Source organism: Musca autumnalis, unplaced genomic scaffold (genome assembly GCF_047663935.1).
Source record: "Musca autumnalis isolate F117 unplaced genomic scaffold, ASM4766393v1 scaffold_1, whole genome shotgun sequence".
Lineage (NCBI taxonomy): Eukaryota > Metazoa > Arthropoda > Insecta > Diptera > Muscidae > Musca > Musca autumnalis.
In genome coordinates this window covers 137690577-137710865 of record NW_027411644.1, presented here as the reverse complement: position 1 = coordinate 137710865, position 20289 = coordinate 137690577, and the positions used below count along the sequence as shown (strand labels likewise).

General features: G+C 34.2%; 1 protein-coding gene across 1 annotated transcript; it reads right to left on the bottom strand.

The window, feature by feature from the left end:
* Positions 1-17273: 17273 nt before the first annotated feature.
* LOC141387781 (uncharacterized) lies at positions 17274-20289 on the bottom strand. The gene is made up of 2 exons (XM_073957998.1): positions 19694-20289; positions 17274-17334 (listed from the first exon to the last, which is right to left on the bottom strand). The coding sequence occupies exons 1-2, from the start codon at positions 20287-20289 to the stop codon at positions 17274-17276; spliced, it is 657 nt and encodes a 218-aa protein (XP_073814099.1).

The following is a 20289-nucleotide window of genomic DNA, read 5'->3' as shown; positions in this document are numbered from 1 at the left end:
TACATTTTTACTCAAGTTATTAAAAAATGTGCCATTCCGATGAAACAATTTAAACCGTATAAATTTTGGGATTTTTGAAAGAAAATTAAAAAAAAATTATAACGGTAGTTTACCGAAGCCAAACTTTCTGTTGAAAGATACTTCATAAAATTACAAACCAAGATATATAAACTTTCCCGAGGTTCTTTCACGGATATCGACTAAACTGAAGTAACAAAAAGCTATTTGAAATGTGCTATTGACATGAAACAGAGTGTATATCTTCTCTTAGCTAATGCGTCTTATAAAAGTGACCGAAAGAGCGTTAAAAAGCGACTGGTGTGATTTAAAAATAAAACAATTTGATTGAACCAAGCTCATTCTCTTTTTTTAGCTTTTTTTACTCCTTGTGCAGAATCCCTAGCGCCTTACTTTAGACCAAAAAAGCGAATGTTCACACTTATTTATTTTGTACAACGTTGAACATATAAAACCCATTAGTCAATCTGAGTATTATATTGAACGGCGATGCAATGGATATAAAGTTCGGGAACGCAAAAATGGAAAAAACGTCAAAAAACCTGGAACAAACGTCAAAGTCGGCGTACCAGCCAATCAGACACCGGCATCCATGTTACTATTTTTTACACGCTTATATTTGTCGAGTAAAATGTTTTTAAAGAGAACGTCATTCAGCGCCATTTTCATTTAAAGAGATGTGAACATTTTACAACTTTTTTGTGTACGGGAACGGTTTTTCGGGTAAAATGTGTAAAAGTCGTAAAAATTGTAAAAACTTTTTAGTTCGGGCACAAAGCTAATGCTGACGACAGTTCCTGAGTAATTCATCTAAATATGTAAAGTAGTAATAAAATATAATAAAAAAGTAGAAATATGAAAAATAATTACAATTATACACATACATACATATGTTCCCACAACATCCCTGAAGGTACAAGGGAGACTTCTCTCATATCAACGAGTGCACGCCGATTCATATTGGCTCAATGATATGGGACCTACAGTTTATCGCCGAGTCCGAACGGTGTGTCTCACGACACCACTTGTAGAGAAGTTCTTCATGGCTGAAATACTCAGGAAATGTCGCCAGCATTACTGAGGGGGAATTTTGCCACCGTTGTAAATTTGATGTTGCTTGGCCTGGGATTCGAACCGCAGACCTTATGAGTGCAAGGCGGACGTGCTAACCATTGCACCACGGTGGCCCCCAATTACAATGATAATAAAACAATAAAAAAATAAAAAAAACAAATAAAATATATTTTTTCGTCAATGCCAATTTTATCGCTTTTTAAGCTTCCAGTTGTGACGGAAGCGACAAGCCAGTTAGGGCCGCAAAAGTGGACTGTCGTAGCAGGCACCACAATCACTTTTAAGTGACCATTCCGTCAATCAGGCGATAAAAAAAATTTTGCAGGGAAATCAGGTATCGGCATCATATCGATAGCATACTTTAATGGGTTGAATTGTGTGAGTGAACAGATCAACTCTTTTAACTTGGCCGAGAGCAAAAAGAATGCCCATATCTGAATTAAACACATTTTGGTGTAATGTGTTTTATAGAAAAATGCAGCAGGGTCAATTCCATTTCAGGAAATTGCGGGGATGGTATTAAATATGCTTTCCGTTCCAACAATGCATGTGTAGAAAGTGCCTTTTCTATTATGAACTCTGTAAAAACTACATTTTAAAATTAAATGCAGTACGAGTTATTATTATAAGCTATATTGAGAATAAATACTTAATTTTCTAACAACTCCAATTGTTGTAAAAATTTTGACTCACCTCGTTCATTATAAAACTTTTAATTTTTTTGCGATTTTAATTATAATGACGAATATCACAGATTTGGTTGGGGATTTTTCAAAAACAAAGCCTGGCTATGAAAGTAGAAAATCCCGTCTTTACAATGATGCAAAGTAGCTTGGAGTAGGTGACCAATAGATCGCAATAGTCGGTAATATATCCCATTTTTTAAAATCACGCTACAATTCGCAATTTTGATCGGATCGTCTCGAAATTTTGGTGGTTAATGGGGGCCCGGAGGTGAAGAAGTCTACTGATTTTGGTGATGGCCGAATAATATTTAGGGATCGGAATGGGCAAAAAAACTTATTTGGAGAAAAAGTCAACGTTTTATTCCAAAGCAAATATCTCAGCGTCTATAAGGGGGATACCAAGGCTTTTGTTTGTAAAATAAACAAATTTTCGGAATGAAACCACTTATGGTTTCTCAAGTGGAATTACCTTTTTTTTGGAAACATGTCACATAAAAATAATAAAAAATATTGTTTTATAAACAAAGTCACATTTAATTTCACTTTTTTATCAATTTATTTAAAAAATTCGCACATTTCCATTATTTCTCAATCAACGAAAACAATTATTAACAAAGTATTGTCACATATTTTTTTTCGTGAAAATCACTTTTATCTTCAAACAAAAATTTACTAGTTGTAAAAACTAAACAATCTGGTATTACGAATGATAAATTAAAGCGAAGATAAAAGAGAAAAAAATGAAAAACTCATACAAGATATTTTTCAATTACAAAAGCTATAGAAAAATTGAAAATGCAATAAAAATTAACCTTCTTTTCGCGCAAAGAAAGCTCTCTTTAAATACAATATTTTCACAATTCCCACTTCTACACTGTTTTCTAAGCATATGTTTTGGTTTTGCTTCTTTTGATTCCTCTAATGTTGCCATATATTTTTGTTATAAATAAAACGATTTTCGAAATCCACCAAATCGATCGAAATCTGATGAAGCTAATACAAAAACGATCGAAATGAAATTACGGAATTGAAACCATTCCTATCGGAATCTGTGACATGCCTGTATATAGGCTCTTAACCCACTTAAAGCCACTGGCTGTTAAAACGCCACCAAAAATGGTTGCAAAAATCGTTATAGTATTTTCTGTTATCTGTTATTTCACTCCTATAAAGTTAAATTTTTCCTACGTATTTCCACGCATTAGGCTTAAAACGCAAGCATGTCAAAATAATCGAATTTTATAGTTTTCGACTTTTGATGAAAAATTTAAATATGCCATAAAAATTAAATGAAAAATGTTACATTTATATAACATTAGGGCTTTGTTAGGCATGTAGTAAGAGTATTTTCTCAATCAAAAGGCCCGATTTACAGGAAAACTATTAGTTTTATAGAAAAAAGATATTTCTTAAGAAATGCTTAGAAAGTCTCAAAAATAAAATTTTCATACAAAAGGCGGTCGTTAGTTTATTCAATAACACAAATAAATTAACAAGAAATAAAGTTCCTAACATTTTAAATGACAAATTTTAACACTTTAAATAAATTACAAATTACTTATATGTTTTTACTTGGTATTAAAAATTGGAAAGAGAGTAAGTCAGTCTCTGTTGTTTGATTTGTAAAGACGTGCGAAATGGATCCTCCACCAAAAACGTTGTGCGCGTAGTGCTTTAAATCGTTAACAACTAAATTCATAGCTTGTCACATCTGCAAGGCTAAATTTCATCTAATCTGTGCAAACTTAACTGAAAAACATACTGATTTGTTAAGTCAAAATTTAAACGTTGTTTTTAATTGTGACGATTGTCTCTCTGTATCAGCAGAGATGATTTCTCTTCTTTCTACAATTTCTAAAGATGTAAGAGAATTGAAAGCACCGATTGTTTCAAACCTAGTTGATGAGGTAAACAATCTAAAGCACGAGTTCAATAAACTATCCAGTAACCTTGAAGACAAAAGGAAAAAGAATAATGCAAAACCTGCGACTGTTTTTTCTTCGGTAACACGTTCTAATAATGTAAACAACCATCAATTCAATGAGACTGGAGTTGGGTCATCTGTTGTACAAAACCTAATGTCTAATGATGATGCATCGTCAATGACGTCATATCCAACGGCAGCGTCTGATCTAAATTCAAACATGTTCGATACAAACAATGTTAATGACTGGAGACAAGTGGGAAGACGTAAGCGGCGCAATCGCATTCTCGCGTTTGGGAAAAATGATGCGAAAGAACTTTAGGTTGTTGTAAAAAATAAGTATGTGCATGTGTCTGCCTTCAAACCAACAACAACATGCGAGCAAGTAATAAATTTCATAATTAGTAACGCAAATATTAGTAAAGAACATATTGAGTGTACGAGGTTGGTGAAGAAAGATGTTGATATAAATTCGTTGAAGCACGTAAATTTCAAAGTTGGTGTTGCTCCTGCATTTTTTGATGAAATTGTAAAACCATCGATGTGGCCTGTTGGTATAAAGGTCAGACCGTTCATTTTTTTCCCAGAAAACCTGTGGAGCTACAAAATGCGAACTAACTAAGAGAGATTCCTCTACATTGAAATTTTATTTCCAAAATGTTTCTGGAATGCGCCCTAAAAGTGACCAGCTGTATCAATTCTCTACTTCGTCCGAAATTGACATATTTGTAATTGTCGAAACCTGGCTCAACCAGGACTTTTTTGATGCTGAATTTTTCGATTTGAATTTATATAATGTCTATAGAAAGGACAGAAATTATGAAAGATTAAACCTTACTCGTGGAGGTGGTGTGTTGTTTGCAGTAAGAAAGGAGCTGAACTCAAGTATCTGCAATGAAGTAATAATTTGCTTTATGAGAAAATGGGATCAAACGCTAAATTTGTAATACTTGGTGATTTCAATCTATCAGAACTACTCTGGGTTGAATTTAGTAATGACTTTGTTCCATTCAATGTCAATAAAGAAATAGAAATTAACTTAATTGACACATTTTTTGAAATGGGTCTTTTTCGCATCAATCACTGCTTCAATAAATTAAATAAATTGCTGGACCTAGTTTTTGTTCAAGCGGATTTTAAGAGTAAAATTTATGAATGTCTGATCCCATTTTCTCCATCGAGCATTCATCATAATGCTTTAATAGTCGAACTGGGATCATTTAATTTCATCAAACAATCAAGTTGCTCTAGTGTAAAGGAGTATGATTTCAAGCACTATAATTTTATGTCATTAAATGCATTATTTGATAATATTGTCTGGGAAGATTTACTCACACATAATGCATCAATTCATCATATGAAGCTTTTCTCAAAGTTATTTTGGATGTTTGCGGCAAACATGTGCCTTTAAAGAAAAAATTTTCCATTTCTCATCCCTGGTACACTACAGGCTTAAAAAAGTTAAAAAATAAAAGAAACAAACTGCATAAGCGTTATTTAGAAACTGCCTCAAATGAAGTTCTTCTCCAATATAAACTGTGCTCAAAAGAGTTTAATTTTTTAAACAAATTTTTATACAAGCAATACTTGCTCAATATTGAAAACACAATTAATACTTATCCAAACCATTTTTGTTCCTACATTCGTTCAAAAAAGCGTTCAGCAGACATTCCATCTTCAATGATTTTTAAAAATGAATCATCTGATAAAGCAAAGATTATTGTTAACTTTTTTGCAAACTTTTTCAAATCTAATTTTGAAAACACAAACGCTAGCGGATTCAGCTGTGATTTTTCATATGATTTAAACATGGGTCTAATTCAACTTAGTACATGCGACGTTCTAAAGGCAATTAATAAGGTTAAAAATTCTACAAAGACCGATGCAGATGGCTTATGCCCATTTCTTATCAAGAACTGTGCTCAGTCGTTGGCCCATCCAATTTTGATGATTTTCAACCAGTCTCTTTTAAATGGAGTATTTGCCGATAGGAAAACGTAATGAGGTTTCCAATTACAGATCAATTTCCAAACTGTCGACAATTTCTAAAATATTTGAGGATGCTATATTTGATATCCTTTATTTCAACACCAAATCTATAATAGTTCCGCAACAGCATGGATTTCGTAAAAATAAGTCAACGGTGTCCAATCTCTCTGTCTTTTCGGACTATTGCTTGTCAGCTATAGAATCGGGTATGCAAGTTGATGTAATATACACTGATTTTTCAAAAGCGTTTGACAAAATTTCACACACTATATTACTTTCTAAATTGTTCTCATTGGGTATTCACTCAATGTTTCTTAACTGGTTTTCGTCATATCTACAAAACAGAATTTGTGTTGTTCGGATTGATAAATATAGTTCTCCGCCTTATATTCAGACATCTGGGGTTCCTCAGGGAAGCATCCTCGGTCCCCTTCTTTTCGATATTTATATAAATGACTTATCCAATTGCTTTAAATGTGCAAACTTTCTAATGTATGCAGATGACCTGAAAATATTTTCAAAAATAAAATCTTCTGCCGATGTAATTGCACTGCAGAGCGACCTTATCAATTTTGATAATTGGTGCCTAAATAACAACCTAAAAGTCAATTTAAATAAATGTTCCCAAGTAACATACTCTCGATTGAGGACTCCTTTACAAACCACATATGTTTTGTGTAATTCCTCTTTGAACAAAGTGAATGAAGCAATGGATTTGGGCACTCTGTTTGATTCAAAATTCTCTTTTAAACCTCACTTGGACCAATTAATTCCTAAAGTATACTCCACACTTGCATTTATTAAACGTAATTCTAAAGACTTCACTGATCCATACACATTGAAATCATTGTACTGTGCATTTGTTAGATCCAAACTTGAATATGGATCTTTTATCTGGAGTCCCCACTGCAATATCCATATTGCAAGAATTGAACGAATTCAAAAATCTTTTATCCGTTTTGTATTGCCTCATTTACATCACATGGAACCGAGGCCGTCGTATAAAATTTATTGTGCACATCTAGGGATGATGTCATTAGAAATAAGACGCAAATTACAATCTATGTTATTTGTTTATGATTTGATAAATGGTTTTGTAGATTGTCCAGACCTTTTAAGCAAAATCCCGTTTAGTGTACCAGGTAGACTTTCTCTAAGGCACAGAAATATTTTCTATGTTGGATTGCATCAAAGGAACTATATATTAAATGCACCTTTAACTCGGGCTTTAAATTATTTAAATTCTCTGTCCAATAATCAGTTGCTTGATTTTAATACTTCTAAAGCCAATTTTAAAAATATTTTAATACAACTTTTGAATTCTTGAATATTCGCTTGAATATTCTTGAATAACCGCTGGGGAAATTTTGAGCCATTGCTTTCCTCAACATGACATTCGTTTTCCATTTTACGATATTGGTAGCAGCCGGGTTGCCACCTTCAGCGGGGTTGTCACAATAAACAGGGTCGCTTTCAACAACATCACCACGCATGTGAACCGACCTAGTGGGGTAGGATTCACAACTTCTTGGTTCGACTTCTCGTACGACATAAGGGTGGTCTATAGCTTCTTGTTCTGATTCGGGCCACACCTTCTTGTTGACTTTTCGGCAGAAACACTTTTCAACTTCTTCGACTGACAGATCATGAGTCATCTTATCCTGGCCATTAACAGTTCGCTTCTTCAATCTGTAATGCTTGGAGAAACTTTTAATATTGTGTATAGAAGAAATTACTTGCCTTGACACCATCACTTCATATCGAGAACGCAGCTCACTTTCACTTCGGTTAGGCGTATGATCTCTTAACATCTCCACTGGCCAATGCTCATCCTCTCTCAAATATTCAGGTCCATTTTTGCCTCTTCTTTCGGGATTACACGGCTCAGCTGCCTTTATTAGCTGGATTGTCTACATCGGGACACCACGGCTCAATACGACTGCCATCGTCACTGGCATTTGTAAATATAAAATACTCTAACACAATAGTTTTTAAATTTGGAGTGTAGCATTGTGACACTTTAAACTTCGCAATGTTTGGCAGTTGTTCTAGCCACACTTTCCACAGGCAATATATTTCCGCCAACTACTTGTCGTTCCATTTGATTCCACTCTTCCACGCACTTTGCATGATAATTTTTGTGGTCACCATGATATCACTAATAACACCAAACGGGTCGTAAATTGACATTTTTAAACACAGCATCTCTCGTTTGGTTGGCATTTTTTTATACGTAAGTAAGTAATCTTTATTTGAGTCTTCTTCCTTTCTATAAGTTTTACATACAAATAGAATGGTTAACATGTTTTACTTGGAACTATTTTTGTTTTGTTCTAACAAACGGTGAAGTCTTTGAAGTATGCTACGTGCGAATTTTTATAGATGTGTAATGTTTATTAAAATAGAAACAAAGTGAACAGAGAAAAATAAGACGTGCTCCCGGCCTCGGCTGTGAAGAGCAGAGCAATTGCGTCTGCAGTAATATAAATTGAGAATCAAAACAAACTTAAAACTAAATAACAAAGTGGTCTGTCGAAAACAGTTACTAACAGAGATCATGTAAATGATTTTTGGAGTTCAACGTTAATTTGTTATCACAGAGATTCGAGTGCTTAAAGAGCTGTTTGTAAAACGTAATGTAAAATATTTCATAAAAAAATAAATTGTTATCACAGATAAATTGTTATCACGTTTTGTACTAATCGAGAGCTCGTAGAGCATAATATGTATATAAAAAAGAAAACCTTTGATGTACGTTAAATATTAATACGTTAATATTATCTATCCTCTATGACAGCCAGACGTGGATTTTTTTAGAACTCTGGCAGGTTGTAGCCGGGTGGGGCATGAGGAAATACGTTTAAGATTCCTACAGGTGACAGGTAGGTCGATTCTGCACGATAACCCCAAAATATACAAATTCGTACAAATATTTACTGAATACTGTTCGATAACAAAATTATCCTGCAAGAGAGAGATTGGAGAGATTTTTGGAGAGTTTTGTGAGTGAGAACTTGCAAATTTTTGCTGGGAAAATTTGTCCCGCAAAACTTTGCAAGTCTGAACAGCTGACTTTTAATCACCTGTTCAATGTAAACAACTCGAAATGTTTACATTTTTGACCAAAAAAATTTCACAATTCCACATTTTTTAGATTCTAAAGCGTTGTGAATAGGATTAAAGCATTAAATAAGTAAACTGCAATTTTATAATTTGTGTTTTTGATCCGTTTGGTTTAAAATATCAAAAGAAACAAAAAAAATCATACATTTTCGGAAACAGCTGACTTTCTTGCAAGTTTTTGCAAAATGCTGTTCGATAACTTTCTGCAATTTTTCTTGCTTGAGAGAGTAAAATTCACTGAGAGAGGTTGCTGGAACTGACTGAGTAATTATTGCTGGGAAAGTTATCGTACACACCTGTGAGTGTTGGAATATCTTTGCTGACACACACTTTTTGTTGACACACTTCCTTAAAATTTTCCTAGGACTTCCAATTCTTTGCCACTATTGGGGAAATAGAGAACCAGATCGGAAATCCGTATAACAAAATGGGTCTGATTTCTACCTTGTAGAGCAGAAGCTTCGTCTTTTGAGGCAGGTGTTTGCTGTTTAACATACAATGAATCAGAGTCAACAGTATCCACTTCAATTTCTTTAATTAAAACTGCGATAGCTAAGAGTTAATTAATGATAGCGATTTCTTTGTTTTTTTATATTTTTACATTAGGGTCTTAACATAAACATAATAAAATAAAATTAACGAAATTCGGGTAAATTTAGATAAAAAAATAAAAATTGTTAACACGTTCGCGGACGCAAGCAAATTCAGAGGGTTGAAAAAAAATGACACCCAATTATTTACGAAATTAGTTTTTTTGTTTTTATTTATTAATTATTGATTATTATTATTATTTTTATTTATTATAGAATGTATCTTGTTGAAATAAATCGTATTATGTATATTAATCACCAAAACTTAAGATTGTATACAAGTAAATGAACAAAAATTGACTGACAATGTGAATGCTATAGCATTCACGTCATTTTGCATCGGAATGCTATAGCAATCACGTCCGCGAACGTGTTAAACAACATCGATTTCTACCTCACAGTGAAAAGTATCCACTCTAAAAGTTTTATGAAAGAAAAAGGATTTCTTAGGGTTTTCGCACTTGGTATGACATTGTATGTTATCCTTTATAGCTTTAAGCCTTTTTGGTAAAGATTTAACTAAATTTTCGGTGCAAGATATCTGCATTTTTCCCCATTCTCCTTGCAAGGCATTTTTCAGGGTTCCTATACTTTAGATGTTATCACTTTTTATATTTGTCTCCAAAATGCTTCATAAATTGCCTTAGGATTCAAATCCGTGGATCGGGCAGGTGTTTGAATCACTTTTGGACAGTTATATGGCATCCGTTCTCGAAAAATGTGTGATTTGTGCTTGGGGTCATATCTTGATAAAATTAGAATGTTGTCCCAAATCCCATTTTTTCAGCGCTACATTTCGAATAATCCTTCAGTATGTTTAAATAATATATCTTGTCCTTATTTCCTTCGATAAAAACAAGATTCCCTACACCGGAAGCACTGATACAACCCCATACCGTAACAGAGCCTCCTCTGTGCTTTACGGTTGGAAATGTGTGTATTTGCTGTACGCCATACCTTACTTGGTCCATCTGACCCAAACAGGTTAAATTTGCTTTCATTGGCATAAATAACAGCCTGTTTTGGTCGGAAGAACCAATTATGGTATGGCGTACAGCAAATACGGCCTTGGGCCCTAAACACACAATGCCAACCGTAAAGCACAGAGGAGGCTCTGTTATGGTATGGGGTTGTATCAGTGCTTCCGGTGTAGGGAATCTTGTTTTTATCGAAGGAAATAAGGATAAGATATATTATTTAAACATTCTGAAGGATAATTTTAAATGTAGCGCTGAAAATTTGGGACAACATTCCAATTTTATCAAGATATGACCTGTGGCAAATTATGGTCTACTGTAATTTCAACCATATTAGTTGTACCAAAAAATGTTTGCTGGTAGTTTGTATCTCTTCTATTTTTGGCATCACTTATTTTTGTACAAGAAAACAACCCTCAGTTCCATCTCTCATAACTAAGCTAGACATTTTGCGCAACCACCCCCATCTGCTTCCGTAGCCCAGTGGCTGCACTTCCGTTCGCGAAGCCGAAGGTCCCGAGTTCAAATCCCGGTGTGGTCGATGAAATTTTTTTTATATAGTTACATTCCTGTTTTATCGATTTACAATATTTTTTTTGGAGACTTAAAAATATAGATAGGTGTGTCGGTTGTATTAGTGGGATTTAGCTACCGATTCTTTATGTATTAGTGAGATTTTTTTGATTTCGTTGAGTTCTCCGACGTACCCAATCTATAATTAGTGGTGAAAAAACCAACCTCTTGTAACCAAGAGGTTTATGCAGTTTGCTTAGCAATGAAACGTTCTTTCAAAATTCCTGCCTAACAAAGAGAAGTCATATTCAGTAAACGATAACCAGTGCGACTCAGAAACCAACATTGAGAAAGTGAATGGTGTTTAATTGTTATTCAATTAGAATTATAAAAACCGATATTCTAAATCCGTGATAATTATTGAAATCAAAGATTTTTCCAATAAAACTTGGAAGTGATTAAACGCATAACCAATTGGGCAAAACTTTTTAAAAGTAATTTCGCGACTTCAAACAAGTTTTGTTTAATTTCTTTTAACGAAACTTTTGCTTCATAGGCCCGTTGCCGGAACCTAAAGTACATGGTAAACTGTACCAATAACCAGAGCTATCAAGATCACAATGTTTATACATACTGATTAAATTATTACTAGTTAAGAGGTGCCAATAGTCGTAAATCACAATTTGAGCTTCTTCTTCTTCTTTATTTGCAGATCCGTTATTCGGATATAAGCGATCATACAATATTATATGTGTTACAATTTAATGTTTTATATTATAATATTATTGACAGCTCTCGATTCTTAGCAGCATGTAATAAGTTAGTTTCATCCCTGTATCCTGTCCATTCTTGAATGTTTCTTAGCCAGTATGTCTCACTTCTGCCTCTTGCTCTGTGCCCTTCTATGTTACATTTTATAATGGCTTGTAGAAACTTGTATTTGTGATTCCTCATCAGATGTCCCAGGTATGCGGTTTTTCTTGATTTAACGGTGCTTAGAAGTTGTCTGTCGAGGTTCATTCGTCTTAGAACTTCTTGATTTGTAATATGCGATGTATAGGGTATCTTCAGTATTCTTCGATATACCCAAATCTCAAATGCTTCAATTTTTTCTCATCTGCACTTTTTTGGGTCCATGTTTCTACTGCATATAGAAGTATAGACCAATTGTAGCATTTTACAAATCTTGCCTTCGTTTTGAGACTTATTTCGTGGTTTGTGAGTGTTTTTTTGTATTTAAAAAATGCGTTTTTGGCCATCTCCACTCGACGCTTAATTTGATCTGATATGTTCCATTGGTCGTTGATTAAAACGCCAAGGTATGTAAAAGATTTTACACGTTCGATGTTATTATTTGAGCTTAGTGAGAACAAATTGTTTTCCCTCTTCTATTACTAGATTCCGGAACAATTCCTCATTTGCGGAAAATCGGTTTAGAACTTTGTCCGTAAATGAGGAAACTACTTCTACTCCGGTCATAACCAATAGACGCAGTTTATTACATTCTCAGGAGAGATTAAATTGCCTTCCAACTAGAGATATTTGCTGTTATTATTCGATGTTATTATTTGAGCTTAGTGAGAACAAATTGTTTTCCCTCTTCTATTACTAGATTCCGGAACAATTCCTCATTTGCGGAAAATCGGTTTAGAACTTTGTCCGTAAATGAGGAAACTACTTCTACTCCGGTCTTAACCAATAGACGCAGTTTATTACATTCTCAGGAGAGATTAAATTGCCTTCCAACTAGAGATATTTGCTAAATAACCACCCTTATGGCTCGTCAGAATATGTGATAAAACCTCTTATTGATGAATCAAGTTGTTGTGTGGTGTTTCCAGTATCAGATTTATAAAGTGGAACTCGCCAACTTTAGCCAACTCTAAAACATATCCTCAAAAAAAAAAAAACGCAGAAAACTAAAGCAGAATTGGATTGCGCTGTTAAACATTTCTTACGACAAGATTTCCTACTGTGCGCTAGCCCCCCACATGTGCTCATTCTGGCCACTATTTGGCTACCCACCCACAACAAGTATAAAAATAACCCTAGCCAGAACGCGGATGTGCAATAAATTCTATAAAAAAAGTGAAGCGATTACAGCCGCTCTTTACAGCTGCAAATAAACCTAGCCGGCTGTGATATCTGCAAACGAGTCTTCATTCACAGGGAACCTGGGTTCAATTCCCAACTCCGTCGGAATTTATTTATAATATTTAGTCGTGTTACGTATTTCTTAAGAAACATTATTCTTACCACCCTAAATATATGCAAGAACTTTAACTTAATAATTGACTGTTCAAGTCCCTACAGCTAAACACAACTACACCTTACGCTCGAATCCTACACACACACATGTTCATCGACGATCATCAATACTGTTCCTACAAAAAAGGATAATAACTTAGAACAAACAAAAGAAAGGAAAAGAGTGAGTTTGAAATAAAAATATTTATTACATATCATTTCTGAATTGTATATTTATGAATCTATAGATGTGAGACGAGACATAATTATAATTAAAAATCCTTTTGTCGTCTTCATAATAACAACCATATTATATCCATAATATGAGCATAGTTAAACATTGAATCTAGATAATAAACTGATTTAGATTCGGCTTTAAACCAAAACTAGGTTACAATCATGAAGATAAATCTTAGGGCTAACCAACCAATACAGCAAAAAAATCACTTACATTAAAGACTCTCAGCTATACTGTATAACAAACTGTATCTGTTATACAATATTCTGATTATTATATTCTTTTCCAGTTGCTAGTGTTAGTTCTTCTTTTGAATGATAATTCCAAAGAGATTGGGTTGTTGTATTGGTATATTTGGTATTCCTATACATTAATAATTAAGCGTTCTTTAACATTTGCTCGCTCAAAGTAACAAGGATATGAAAAGTCTAAATTTTTTCTAATTCCGATTTAAGTAAACCAAGAACATGAATGTTACAAAATTAGTTAGTGATAGATTTACATGAAGTTAGTATTAACCCACATTATCGTAATTTTCTTCTTTCTGTGAAATACATGGATTAACAACATGAATCATTAAATCTTTTAATTCTTACTTGAGTGAGTTCAGCGGGTAAAGACGTTTTCTTTTTCTATTTATAGATCTTAGGACTTTTCTTTCTTTTAGTATTTACGAATAAGCTGGTATAACAGGGGTACTGAGTTGTCCAGCCCTTAGTCCACTTACAAATAAATTTTCTTTCGGGAGTCTAAAAAAAATTCTATTATGTACAGGAGGATATTCGTTTACAGTTTAGGAGACGCGAACCCACTCACCCTACTGTTGTTAGTAGTTAACAGTAATTAACAGTCTCCAATTCTCATAACCATATTTGTAAAGAAATTCACCAAAATGTCCTTCCTGGTCAAGAAAAAACAGTGTGTCGGACTTTAAGAGGATGCCTCATAATCTTGCAGAAAATTATTGCCGGATGCGTTACGTATGGAAATCGCAACTGACTTTGCGGCGTTGATTTGTATTCCCGACATTTTGTAGTAATTGTTGGTAATGTGTAGATGATTTTTTGTCTTTTCCAGTGCATATGATGGCGATGTATGATGTGCATAGATTAAGCAATCGTCAGCATATAAAATTGCCTAAGAGTTTTGGCTGGTGTGTGGGAAGTCATATAGAAAGTCCTTGCGGGACTCAACTTTTTACTGAACCCAACGGAGATCATACATAATTTATATTGACTGAAAATTATCTTGATGTGAACAAACTTTTCATTATCTTTACAAGTCATGAATCTACGCCATTTTGGGTAAGCATGTAAAGGATTCCAGCATGGCATACGGAGTCGAATGCTTTTTGAATATCTAGCGATATTGCGACAGTGCATGTTTTATTCCTTAAGTTTGAAGTTATATCACTGTGGAACTTAAAGAGAGCGTGTTGAGTGGCCAGGTTTGAATCCAAATTGATATTTAGAAATTGGGTCTATCAAAAGTTCAGTTTCTATTTTCTCTTTCAGGACTGATTCGAAGATTTTCCCCGATATTGGATAGGAGAGAAATCGGGCGAAAAACATCAACAAACACAGCACTTGACTTCTTTTTGATTGGAATAACTTTGGCACATTTTCATTGCAGTGGAAAATAGCCGTTGTTGATGCAGTTGTTGAATAGACAAGCCATGAGTCTTAATGTCGCTTCGGGAAACTGACTATAAAGTTTGATATGCCATCTGGGCCACAAGATTTGTTGGTGTTGATGTTAGAAATAATGCGTTTTATCTTTGCAGGACTGATGAAGTGATGAATATCTAGGTTGTTCCAGGAGCGGAATCTGTCATCAAAAGAGTATATGCTGGACGGAGTAGCATCAATACATGATACAATTCTAAAATTGAGATCATGGGCAATTTTTCTTCAAATATAGTAGTAAAATAAGATTGAAAATGAATGCAATTCAGTACTGGTAGTATTAGTATCGTTGGCGATTTGAAGTTTTTGACAAAATGGGGATTTGGTTTTCCCTGTAAATTGGGCAATTTGTTTACATGCAGATGGCCCTGGTTTGATATTTTTCAGCTTATTATTGAATACTTGAGCAGATTCTATGCTTATAAGCCCTTTAATGATGGTTTTCAGAAGTTGTATATGTTTGGAAAGAACTAAGTACTCACGATTTATCCTGTTACCTGGAATATTTTTTTTATTCTTTCTACCACCGATTTTTGATTTTGAGAAAGTGTTTAACTCTGTCAGAGAGATGTAGCTTTCCATCTTTTAGCAAGTTTTTTTTGGTATGAAAGTCATGAATACTGTTGAACTCGTTGTTGATGTGTTCGATAACAGTATAAATCTCATAGTTTCCCAAATTTCTGTTTGTCGGCGGCATTAATTCTTCCGATGCGGACTCCAAATCATGGAGGAAGTTATTCCAGTTCGTGTTTCGGTACGATGTGAAGAATTTTGGCTGTCTCAGGACTAAATTGGAACATTCAAGTTTCAACATGAGTTTTATTGGAAAATTATCCGAAAATGTCGGCAGAGAAGTATTGCGATAATTTCGATTAACTTGATTTATTATTTGTGAGCTTAGTAAAAAGTGATTCAAGAATGAGGCTCCATTAGGGTAAGACGGCGTTGAGTCACAAAGACGAATATCGTCTAAGCAGTTGTTACTGAGCCATGAACTCTAAATTTTTCCGTTACAGTTTTCATATAAATCACCCCACATTGGATTTTTGGCATTAAGGTCGCCACCAAGTATAAATCCATCAAATGAGTTACTTGTATTGCAGAAGTTTTTTCAGATCTGCTTCAAGTCTGTTCACGGGAAAGCTGCAGGGTATATATACCGAGCCAATTAAATACTTTTTAGAGCCGTTTTTTGAAGGTGCCTCTACCTTTATTAAAGAAGTATTGATGCCCATGTCGCTTATATGCACTCGTGTGGAAATAATGTTATTTTTCACTATCACGGCTGTTCCTACAGGGGAATTATCGTACACAAATCTGTATCCATATATTTTTACAATAAGATTTTCCGAAGATTGCGTTCTTGGAAGGACAAAATCAATTTTTTCATTGTTGAGAACATTTCGTAGCTCCACACGACGGCTCGCATCAACAAGTGAGCGTACATCAAGCATCAAGAACTCTTTTTTGGCTTAATCTTTTGTCATATTTTTGAAGTTTTTTAAAAACATTTCAATTTCTTGTTCTAGGCTTAACTCTTCTGGTTGAAGAAATTAAGTGGTAAGTTTTAAGAACTCTTGAATTATCGTTGACTTTTGAGCACCCTCGGGCTTGTTTGTGGTTTTCGGTTGGAGAAAACTGGCAAATGACTTTCGGGGAGAAAATATTCACACCTCTTTTGATGTTGCTATGGGCGATGTTTTTATTTCGATAGCCTTGGCTATCTTACTTTTTCTGGCAGCAACGTACTGTTTGTATGATGGACAGCTTTGTAATTGGCAGGAGGTCCTGGTATGTTGCAGTTTATGCAGAAGGGTTCTGAGGTGTCATATCTAGTGCGCTGGCATTCCCCTGGATGTTCTTGATAGCATTTAACACATTTAATAATGAATTACAGCTTCGGGAAATGTAACCCCAACGCTGACATCTGCGACATTGAACTTCGCCGTGTTTCTGTTTTGGGTTTTCCAAAGAAATTGATTGGTTTTGTAAACTCCGAATTTTATAGACTTACTTAAATGATTTGCCTGGCAATAGTGTTACCAAGAAGAGACCCGTGTCCTTGTTCATTTTTATAGACCTGGGCGTTTTAAATTTGGTTACGCTTGCCACTGACACGCCGTTCGGACTCGGCGATAAACTGTAGGTCCCATATCATTGAGCTAATATGATGCCATTGTGCCCGGAACAAGAGTATCAAGTTCCTTTTTTATTTGGTCAGGGTCAGTGTGACTTCAGTATATCCATCATTGAGGCATGGACATTCGGGTCTGAAAAGAAGAGTTTGCTTTTTGAACGATTAACATTCTTTATCATAAATGAAGATTCCGGAATAGATTTTCTTAATGTCTCCACTAAAGCGTTAGTGTCGACATTAATTATAAAAATCGGGGCACCATTTTTTTTGGTTTTGGGCTCACCATCGTTGTGGTTTTGGATTGACAGGATGATTTGGCAATTGTATGTCTATGTCAGCAAGGGCTCCTAGAATGCCGAATATGTTCTGATCTTGGCTGTTGTGTTTTAATATTTGATTATTGAGATCAGTGATGTCAACATTTATGCGCGACAGTGCACTTTCGAGTCTTTGCATTTTCCGCTCGTTTTGTTGAATTTGTTTTGTTTCTATTTTTCTTGTTGATATCTTGTTGATTGGAAGTTATTGCAACAACCTCCATCACATCATGGTCCATATCAGGAAAGCTGTCAGGCATCTCCATTGCAAATGCAAATGCAAAAAGATGCCTTTAATACAGTCGCTTGCTTTAAATATCAATAAATTGCAATTTGTTTTAATGCAGCTAAAATTCGCACGTCTGGTTTTCATTTTTTATAATTTTATATTTGTCGTCCACTTATTTTTACATCAAAACAAAAGACATCTGTTTTGGCAACCATTGAATGCCGAGTACCCGATTATCAAGCAAAAATGTATTGCCACATGTTTTTTCATTATCAGTGGGATTACCATATTGTTTTGTAATATATTGAGAATCAGCTTTTACCCCATGTAAATTGAAACCTACCATTTTATGAATTTTTATGACATTGGTTGAAGTACTTCGCTTTATTTTTTTAACGGTAAAAGTAGTAAAAATCTTGGTTTCTTACACTTTCAAATTTAAACGGGCATATATTCTTTTTTCACAACGGATTTCTATTCATCCTTCTTTCTTTTAAAGGGGTGAACAATATATTTCGAACAAGTTATTATTTTTTAAATCGGTTAACAAATGGCTAAGTTATAGTGGTTTAAGTCTGAAAACCCTCCACAAAAAGCTATAAATGAATTTCTCATAATTTTCAAAATAAATATTGAACAAAACAAAAAAACATTTTTGCTTTGATGTGTATATTTGTATACCGGGCTGTTTCGGTCAGATGTACATGAGATAAATAAAACTAATTTATTTCATTTTTACTCTACGTTTCGTTGGTTTGATTCCAACTTCATCAGGAGTCTTTATTGAAAATCCTAAGAAAAACATTCATTTTAGTTCCAAATCATATTTCGAATTTCTTAGTTTAAAGTTTTACTTACAATTAGTTTCTCTTACATAGTCGTGGTATTATTCTTAATCATAAAAAACTGGACTTCACAACACAAATTTTTGTATAAATAAAAATAATAATCACAAACTTAAATAAAAAAAAAAATAAAAATATTGCAGCAAAACCTTAAACTAAATCACAGAACGTCCTCTTCAAAATATTGCAACCGAGTATTGATATTTAGTATTATCCTTGTCTTCTTTTGTATTCATACATTCACACATTCTCTCTTGTATTCTTAGACTCTTAAGAGTATATCTCTTATTTTCGTTTTTCTCTCTATCAAGTATTTTTACATTTTTAAAATCTGCTACATGGCCCCACTGTTTAGTATGTTGGGATAAAGCTGTATTTTCTTTGCATTTCTTTATGTCGTTCTCATGTTCACTAAGTCTAACACTCAGCCTTCTCTTCGTCGTACCGACGTACACCTTATTGCACTTCTCCCCTTCTCTGCCAATGAATGGTATTTCATATACGACATTGCATTGTTGTAATTTGTCTGTTTTCGTTTTTCGGGAGAATACAGTGTGGAGTGTGTGATTTGACTTATAAGCTACTGATGTGTTGTTGTCGTTTATCATGGTTGCTAATATGTTGTTGTCTGTCAATCTGGGAATATATGGAACACTGATAAAATTTCGTTCATCGTCCAGATGTTTTTCTTCTGGTTTATTTTCTGGATTTGCAGTTCTCTGTTTTATTAGTTTTTTGATAATGTTTATTGGATAGTTGTTTTTTAATAGGATTTCTCTTATTTTGTTTGTGTTTTTAGTCATGTATTTTTCATCGCTTATATAAAAAACTTTCTTGATTAAGTTATTGGCTGTGTTTATTTTCATGTTCTTTGGTTGTGTAGAGTAATAATTTATCATTCGTCCGGATGCTGTGGGTTTTGTGTACCAATCAGTTATTATCTTCGTATCATCTCTTATTATTTTCATGTCCAAGTACGGTATTTGGTTATTCTCTTCCATTTCCACCGTGAATTTTATTTTATTGTGATATGAGTTTAATAGTCTCAAAGTTGTATCTAAATGCTTTTTGTCCAGGATGGCAAATATGTCATCAACATACTTGCAGATAAATTTGAATTCAATCCCCTTTTCTTTGAGTTCCGTGCTAATGTTATTTAGCAATGTGTCCAATACAATGTCGGCTATTGTTGGCGATAGGGGGTTGCCCATTGGCATACCATAAGTTTGATGGTAAATTTTTTCGTCATACTTGAAATAGTTATTATCTATTAAGCAGAATTGTAAAAGTCCAAGAAATCTTCGCTTCGGAATCGTCGTGTGTTGTTGTAATGTTTCCCATTTGTCCAGAATGTTCTTAATGGCTAAATGAATAGGTATATTGGTGAACAATGATACCACGTCAAATGCAACGAGAATGTCATCTTCATCCAAACTTATATCATTTAACTTTTCTTTCAATTGCATTGAGTTCTTTACGTTTAAATGTGGCGAGATTATGTGTCTTAAAATTTTTCCAATGTATCTGGAGAGGTTATAGCATGGTACTTGTGTGGAGGATGAAATCGGCCTGAGTGGTAAATCTTTCTTGTGAATCTTCGGCAAACCATATAATTCAGGAGCTTCAGCGGCATTGCACATTAGTCTAAACTTTTCCGTTTTTGAGATGTGATTTTCCTTGTGTAAATCAGATACCAT